This window comes from Tursiops truncatus, chromosome 5 (genome assembly GCF_011762595.2).
Source record: "Tursiops truncatus isolate mTurTru1 chromosome 5, mTurTru1.mat.Y, whole genome shotgun sequence".
In the NCBI taxonomy this organism is placed as follows: Eukaryota; Metazoa; Chordata; class Mammalia; order Artiodactyla; family Delphinidae; genus Tursiops; species Tursiops truncatus.
The window spans coordinates 102661046-102669740 of record NC_047038.1 but is presented as its reverse complement, the minus strand read 5'-3'; the positions used below and the strand labels follow the sequence as shown (position 1 = coordinate 102669740).

General features: G+C 35.1%; 1 protein-coding gene across 9 annotated transcripts in view; it reads right to left on the bottom strand.

Moving 5' to 3' along the window:
* Positions 1–2350: 2350 nt before the first annotated feature.
* KLHL2 (kelch like family member 2) overlaps positions 2351–8695 on the bottom strand; it is a 122498-nt gene continuing 116153 nt past the window's right edge. For 7 of the 9 annotated variants that reach the window (XM_033857230.2, XM_073805453.1, XM_073805454.1 and 4 more), the window contains 4 exons: positions 8285–8413; positions 7511–7651; positions 4875–5018; positions 2351–3463 (listed from right to left, as the gene is read on the bottom strand). In XM_033857230.2, coding sequence (XP_033713121.1) covers positions 3435–3463; positions 4875–5018; positions 7511–7651; positions 8285–8413 — 443 coding nt within the window. In that variant the 3' untranslated portion in view covers positions 2351–3434. Of the gene's footprint in view, positions 3464–4874; positions 5373–7510; positions 7652–8284; positions 8414–8695 lie in introns of those variants that run through there. The other 2 variants (XM_033857229.2, XM_033857231.2) reach the window with 2 other exon arrangements.

The following is an 8695-nucleotide window of genomic DNA, read 5'->3' as shown; positions in this document are numbered from 1 at the left end:
GCCCATGGGCTCTACAATACATCACACACTGCTTTTTTCCTTAGAGTCGTGAAGCCAGGGTTAAAATGCCAGAAACTTGATTCAAAGTGTGATTCAACTTTCCCATGTAGCCTCCTCTCCAAAATGAGACACGGCGGCCGTAAAAGCCAGTAGGACACAATTTGCTCAAGACCAAACTGAAACAAGAGGCAGGCTAATCCAGGGGTCCCCAACCCCCGGGCCAGTACTGGTCCGTGGCCTGTTAGGAACCGGGCTGCACAGCAGGAGGTGAGCAGCCCAGCAGCCAGCGTACAAATCTTCATCTGTATTTACAGCCACTCCCCATCGCTCACATTACCTCCTGAGCTCCTCCTCCTGTCAGATCAGCATCGGCATGAGATTGTCATAGAAGCGCGAACCCTACTGTGAACTGTGCATGCAAGGGATCGAGGTTGTGTGCTCCCTACGAGAATCCAATGCCTGATGATCTGAGGTGGAGCTGAGGCAGTGATGCCAGCACTGGGGAGCAGCTGCAAATACAGATTATCATTAGCAGAGAGGTTTGACTGCACAGAGACCATAATAAATCAATTGCTTGCAGACTCACATCAAAACCTTATCAGTGAGTGGCAAGTGAAAACAAGCTCAGGGCTCCCACTGATTCTGCATTATTTTAAGTTGTATAATTATTTCATTATATATTTACAATGTAATAATAATAGAAATAAAGTGCACAATAAATGTAATGAGCTTCAATCATCCTGAAACCATCCCCCTACCCCCACCACCATTCTGTGGAAAAATTTTCTTCCACGAAACCGGTCCCTGGTGCCAAAAAGGTTGGGGACCGCTGGGCTAACCCATTACATCACTATGTAATATTATGCTACCCTGTCTCATAACTCATCAACAGCTGACATTATAAATACATGGGTCCTCATGCTGTCTATAAGGGATGATAATAAAAACCAGGAATCATATGCCAGAGTCCATAAGGGATGGGAGGGGAGCTGAAAGTATACACACCATTCACCTCAACCCCAGTCATCACTGCTTTCAGTCAAGAAGGTGTAGAGCCAAGCAAAGCAAGCAGCAGAGTTGCTTTACAATGCATTTTCATGGATATAACCTTGAACTCTGCTCACACCTGGTGGTTCCCTTGGCAGGATTTCTAAGACTTCTGACCTCTCTTTTTTGTACAATAATCTGAACAAGCCAGGAACATTTTTATAAGCCTAAACAAAACAAAACAAGATGTTTCAAATTGGAGAGACAAAGGCTGCCGGGGGCAAATTCTCTGAAATCATGGAGTTATGAATCTAGCTACTGACAAACCTTGGCAAACAGTTTTATGGTATAGCTATTAAAGCTTCAAAGAAAGAAAAGACAAAGAGGTATCTGACATGCTAAGTTTTTTAAGACTGTCACCCTAATAGATTATATTTTAAGAAAAGCTTTAAAGATTTTTAGATAAATCTTTAATTGACAGATTCATGGAGCGTTTCATGGAAAATTAGTGTTTGGAAGTGATCAGGAAACGTAATGACACACTTTTCTTGGTGCCACTGTCAGAAGCAGCTAGCATTGCTCCAAGTTCATTAGATCCTCAACATGTTTGTTGACAATGGATGTGCTTGGAGCCACACTAATGCAGAAATTCATGTTTTCATAAGGTGAACACAGGCTTTTTCTTTTTCTGATTCAAGTCTTCATATTTCCACTTACAACGGAAAATTCAACTAAGTTGGTAATAAATGTGGTTCTATGTTTAAATGTGAATACTCTATATTAACTAAACAAATTTTATCACAGGTATAATTCTTTCCTCTTGATTATTGACTGTTCTCGCAAGAGCTCATGCCTACCTTTTAAATTTCTGAGAAACAGCCACTATACCCCATCGCCCCCTTCCATCTCCTCCTCCTCCTGTCCCAGCACCTCAGCTGTCCACCCCACTCCCCCATGCCCATTTCCTCAATTCCTTTTATTTGGTATCAAAACCACAATTTATTTCTCAGTTGTTTTAAAGTAGGTATTTTTTCTTTGACTTTCTTTTTGGTCCAGTGCTATTTGTTTTATCTTTATCTTGTGCCCTGCCCATATTAGGGACAGAAGAATATAAAACTTTAAATTTCAGCAATCCTTGTGAGACTTTTTCCTTGATTATTAAGGTAGCTTCTTCTTGGAGAACAGTTTTCCATGACTTCAGTTGTTGAACTTAACAGACTTGCCTTGTAGGTTTCTTTGGCAACAAATTTTAAATATTGATTTATGAAGTTAGAAAATGCAAATTTTATAAAAGAATACAAAAAGTGAACAGGCAACTTTCTTAGTAGCAAACTAAATAGATAAAAATCAAGGACAATGTGAATCAAATAGTATACAAACTTTTATTCAAAGTTAATTCAAGAAAGACATATTTTGGTCATTTTTAAAGTAAGATTAATTGAAGATCTCAGAAAAATTCTATCTGATCAACACAGATGGCTACTCACAGAAAGTTGTCTTTTCTGTTAATAGCAGCTAAATTTATACACACAGAAAAAATTCTTAAGACCATGCAAATTCAGTTGAATTCCATACATTCATTATATTCATCAAAAACCTGCAGTAATGTTCATGCCAAACTGTTAAGAAAAAAATTTGAAATACACACCAAAACATGACCAAGATTAAACCAAAGAAAATAATAAATAAGCATAATTTATATTTTATTTTAAAAAGTTTGGCATCACACATGTATTCAAGTGTGTTACACCAGTTCATTCCTCAGAAGTGGCATTTTAAAGTGTTAAGCATTGTTAAATATCAAAAAATACAACTCTGTTTTACAATGTAGTACTGGCATAATTCAAAGTACTGTGCCAATTATAAATAGTATAATCAAGTTTCAAACATCTTTTCAAACATATTTAAAGGAAAGCAAATAGACACACATTTATATGCACACAATTTATTATACTCATGTAATCAAACATATTTTATAAAAGCAAACAGTTTTATCCCTCAACTAGTTTGTATACTTACACAGTTTAATACCTGTTCAAAGATTTTCAGTTCCTGTGTATACAGATTTTCAGGAGAAGGAATAAAGATGAAACTTAATTTTACAAGAACACATATTTATCCCCCTTCACAAAATAATCCAGTCATTCAAGATTGGTAACTAGTCTTTGTGAAAGCAACTATTGTCCAAAGACTACAGAATAATACTGCAGTCCAAGTTTCTTATTAAAATTCAGTCAGCTGCTGCTCACTGCAGAAAAGCTTACACGGTGCATCTACCAAAAATAATCTTCAATATCTGAGGCCTATAAAGGCAGATGATCTTATCTTCTGTGGAGACTTAAAGTGCAGCTACAAGTGGAGAAGTGCTAGACTCTCAGTCACTTCAGAAGTACTTGTTGAAGTCTGCTTCTTCTCATGTGTAAATGTGCTGGAAATGTCCTTCAGGCTCATAATGGTTTATCAATAACTGTGACCCCTGAACAAAGAAACGAAGAAATAAAACAGAAGTCACAGGAAGCATTCTGTATCTCTGAGAAAATACTGAAGTTTTTATATTATTACTTAAGAGGGGCTGAACAGATCATGATGTTTCAAAATCTCTTTCTTAGAAACTTTAGTATTACTATCATTTTAATCTAAATGACAATGAAATCTTTGTTTAAAAATTAGGGACCAAAACTACATAAGACTATTTAATCCAGAGCTCGTCTTTTGCTCTTCACAGTTACAATTAAGGGAAAATAATTTTACTCAAGAAATACTAAGATCCACTTAATACTCAAAGGGGCACAAACAGACTTTTAAGAGTGATGAATATTTTCACTACCTTGATTGTGGTGGTTTTGTGGTTACATACATATGTCAAAACTAATAAAACTGTACACTTTAAATATATGCTATTTATTCTATGTCAGATATATCTCAATAAAGCCGTTTTAAAAAATTTCACGTAATTTTGAGGAATGCTATCCTGGGATCCTACTCTATATATCGATAGTTGTATTAGGTGTTGTTTTAGATGACAAGTAACAGTGATGGTTAATTAGTATAAATTTCTTTTTTCCCCACTATTAAATCTATATTAGAATGTTACTGAAACATTCTAATATTTAAAGCAATATAAATATCATCAGAATAAACTACATGCAACATATACTTTTAAAGACTCAGCATTATATTTATTAAAGAGTATTACCATTTCTCTTACGAAGAGAATGGACCAAACTGATATTTTATAATTTAATCAGTGCTGTGCTTAAGTAAGAAAATTACTCTGTAGCCTCACTGTAATAGTATCACATGGAGCCCTGCCAGGGGAGATGTTATAGGGCTCATATCTTTTGGATATTTGAGTAATTAAAGCCTTGCTACATTGTGAATTCCATGACACTGCATACAGATGTAGCCATATTAAATTTTATGATGCCACACTGGAAAGATTTGTAATTTTGAATACAAGTGACTACAGAATGACAAAAGGATACTAGTGCTTTATTTCAGAATATACATATCTGATATTAATTATTTTGAGAATAAGAAATAAGATATACTTTGAGAAAAGACTTCCTTCTTATACAGGAGAAAAACATTCTTTTTTTTTTTTTTGCAGTACGCGGGCCTCTCACTGTTGTGGCCTCTCCCGTTACGGAGCACAGGCTCCGGACGCGCAGGCTCAGTGGCCATGGCTCATGGGCCCAGCCGCTCTGCGGCATGTGGGATCTTCCCAGACCGGGGCACAAACCCGTGTCCCCTGCATCGGCAGGCGGACTCTCAACCACTGTGCCACCAGGGAAGCCCCGAGAAAAACATTCTTAATGTAAAAATCATAATGATGTAATCCTTTCGTATTATAATAGAAGACTATAAGAAAACTGAACAATTATTACCTGCATAACTTCTCCCTGTGCTCATACAAGATGACACAACTGTCCATTTATCAGTTGTTGGGTTATAATATTCTACTGATGCCAAGTTACAGGAACCATCATCCCCTCCAACTACATATAACAGACCGTTAACTGCACAAACTCCTTTAAAAAAATTACACAGAGAGAAAACAATTATTTTAAAAATTTGGATGAATATAAGTATCCCTGAACGTGTCTGGTGAGGTGATCCAGAGACACGTACTTCCTGGAAAGAGGCAAAGAGAGAAGATGGGGGAACCCGAAAAGAATTCCTTTATATCTGAGAATCTAATACTAACTGTAAGCTCCTACTCATATGTTACTTATGCAGTAGATGCTTTATATATGCATTATTTCATTTAACCTTCACAATAACCTTACTTTACAGGTTAGAAACTATTTTAATCCCCATTTTATTAAAAACAATAGAAAATTAAAAGTCAAAGAACTCTCCCAAAGTCAGCTTCTAAGGAAATCCTAAGGAAAAAGGAAAAATAAATATATATATTAGTAGAAAGTAAAAATGATTCTGAATTTTAATTATTATACTGACTGGTCAACTATTTTATCTCCTTTAAAAGGGAAAACAGTATTATTTATTTAATTATTATGAGAATAAAATATTTTTTGGATTTTTGCAAAATTCAAAACATCTAGAAAAGTATAAAGTCCACCACTAATCCTATACCGCTTAGAATCCTGATCATCGAAATTCTGGCTCTTTTCTACATGTATATACTCAGACACTCCTTTTTTTTTAACCCCAAAGTAGCTCATACTACACATGCTACTTTTTACTCACTCCCACCAAACAATATATACCTTGGACATTTCCCCAAGTTAATAAATACAGATCTACATAATTTTTAATGGCTGCATAGTATTCCATGTATGATAATACCATAATTTGTCTTTTACTGATGGATTTTAACTTATTTTCAGCTTTTTTGCTCTTATCAATAATGTTACAATGAACAAGGATCTCTTGCACATTTTGCATACTTCTGCAATAATTTTCTTAATATAAATGTTTACAAAGAAAACTGCTGAGTGAAAAGATAAACACATTTTAAAAGCTCTTTATTTCAATTTATTTTTTAAAAGCATATTTAATAATTTTAAACACGACTCAGAGCTTTTATGAACTGGTACTACAGGGCATCAAAACATCCAGAAGGGTGCTGCCCGCACACTGGTCTCTTTACAGACAGTTTTGCTAACACAATTAATAGGTGCTTGTAGATTTTTAACGTAACAAAATAATGAGCCCAAATCTCTACACAGCATTTAAAAGCAATAGTGTCTTCTGTGCAAATGGAGTGGATCCCCTTTACTCAAACTCTGTTGTGCTACTATGATAGTCTCTCGACAGGAAGCAAACTCATATCATTTTAAAGTAGTTCAAATACCTGAAAAGCAAGAGCAGGATGACAATAGCTCTACATACACAAAGTATCTCCTTATTCTTCTGGCTAGAAGAAATGGCTAATTTTGATTTGAAAACAATAAAACATGGGTAGAGAAAAAATAAGACTAGAATAATCTTTAGGAAAATAATAACAAAAGTTCAAATTGCAAATAAATTTCCTAATCCAGGAAGCACATGCACGTATGCTTTTCTAACTTCATATGTGCTGGGCCCCAGATCTGTGGGTCTTACTATTAATAGTTCTGGACTATCCATAGCTAAGAGAGTTTTAGTACTTCACCAAGTACCAGTTGTACCAGTTGGATGAGGTAAAAGGTCAAGTAAATTAATTTTATATTTTGCTCTGTTGAGCAAGTTCTTGCAGTCCCATATACTTATCTCCCTTAGTGATCACATTTAAATTAAAGAGAAATTAAGAAGAACATTTCTGGGGGGATGGAGGGTGCATCTTGCACCATCATCCAGTGGTATACAGTGAGTTTGAGAATCATCAGGAACTTATTTTGGATTATGGGAACTGGCATGAAGACAATGGCATTTTTAAGAAAATGAGAATTTCCCAAAAAGACTACCCAGGTACCCTGACTCTATTTTCCATTCCTATTTCCCTTCTACAGATCTTCTTTTTAAGTAGGTAGTTCTGTACCTACTTAAAGAGATCTTGAAGACCTCAGCTTTCTTAAAATTATTGTTGTTGTTATTTTAGCTTTTCCATTTTCTAGAAACCCTGAACTGTATTAAAATGAGGTTGCTTCTTCAGGCTTCCCCTCCAGATTCAGATAAACAACTAGCTTTTTTATCTGGTATAAATATTTACTCAACTAGACTAAATTCCCTGAGAACTGGGCTTCAGAATGTGATACAGGTAGACACTCAAATATGTCTGTGGTAAGAATGAATGAATTCAAGTATCAAATAAAGAGGGTTCTTCCTCTAATTAAGTCTCTACATTCATCACCAAAAAGTAAACTTTGACAGATATTATAAGTTAACAGAAGGATCACATCAACCTGTTATGTCCAGACACTATACTAGGCATTCACTATATAGGATTATTACAAACGTTTCTGCCTTTAAAGAGCAAGTCTATTAGGGAACTCAGATCAGTAAAAGAACAATGGAAATACACAGTGATACTCTGAATACAATTCAGTATAAATTTTGTAATCATAAACTAGATAGATACCTGCATTTCTTCTACACATGTTCATATCTGCAACCTGTCTCCATGTGTTGGTGGCGGGATCATACACTTCAACACTTTTTCGTACTAAAGGGCCATCATGACCCCCGACAGCATACAATAAGTTGTTTAGCACACCAACACCTGTAAAACACAAAGAACCAAACAATAGTAGAGTAAAAGGGACAAGAAATTATAATATATTAGGGTTTCTTCAAATGACTTGTAAATAAAACTTCTGAAATGATTATTCATATTAAAAGTCAATATTAAAGCATACAGCCTAAGAAGTAGAAACAAATAGAATTACAAATGAGAATCTCAGAACTATTGTTCTAAAAAAGCATGTCAAATACAATAAAAATAATATGGAGGTGAAACACAGAGAGGGAAGTCCTTTACACGAATCTTTTGAAAACAACTTTCGTGATAAAAGCAAACCAATATTAGAGCATAAAATCTGTAAGCAATGGATATGGAGTTGATTATTAAGCAAGTTCTCCAATAAGCACTAGAAACAAAAACCTAAAAGTAATGCCAAGCAATATAAATAATTAAACAAAACAGAAGCCTTTAATATAACACTTTAGAAATTTTACAAAGTGAAATTTAAGTGCAGCTACCTACCAACTCTACCTGCATAATGCAAAAGACATTTTAAGTGTCACTAGAATCAGCATATATTTTCTGATAATATAAAGAGATGCCATCATTTCACTTGTTTAATTCTTTTCCATCATTTCCATGCTTCAATTACTAAATGAGGTTCTTATTCACCTGCTCCACTCCGTCTGGTACTCATTTCTGCTATATAGGTCCACTCGTTTGCTGTGGCACTGTAGCATTCTACTGTGCTGAGACACTGACGTGAAGCTCCATCATAACCCCCGACAGCATAAAGCAGACCTAAACATGGAATCACAGAGAAAGCCAAATTCATAAAAAGCTATTTTTTCAAGTCAGGAAATAATATATTTTCCTCCTTGGTAGCAGAGTTTACCTTTAAAGTATTAGGAACTATTTAAAATCTTGCCTAATGGTGATAGGTGGACTTACCAAATCATATTATTAAGATCTGCGGAATATATATGATATTAATTTAACACTTTCACCAATAATCTGATAGAACAAGAAAGTACACTCAGTATACCTTTGGATAAACACTATTTGGTAAGTGAACATCCTGGA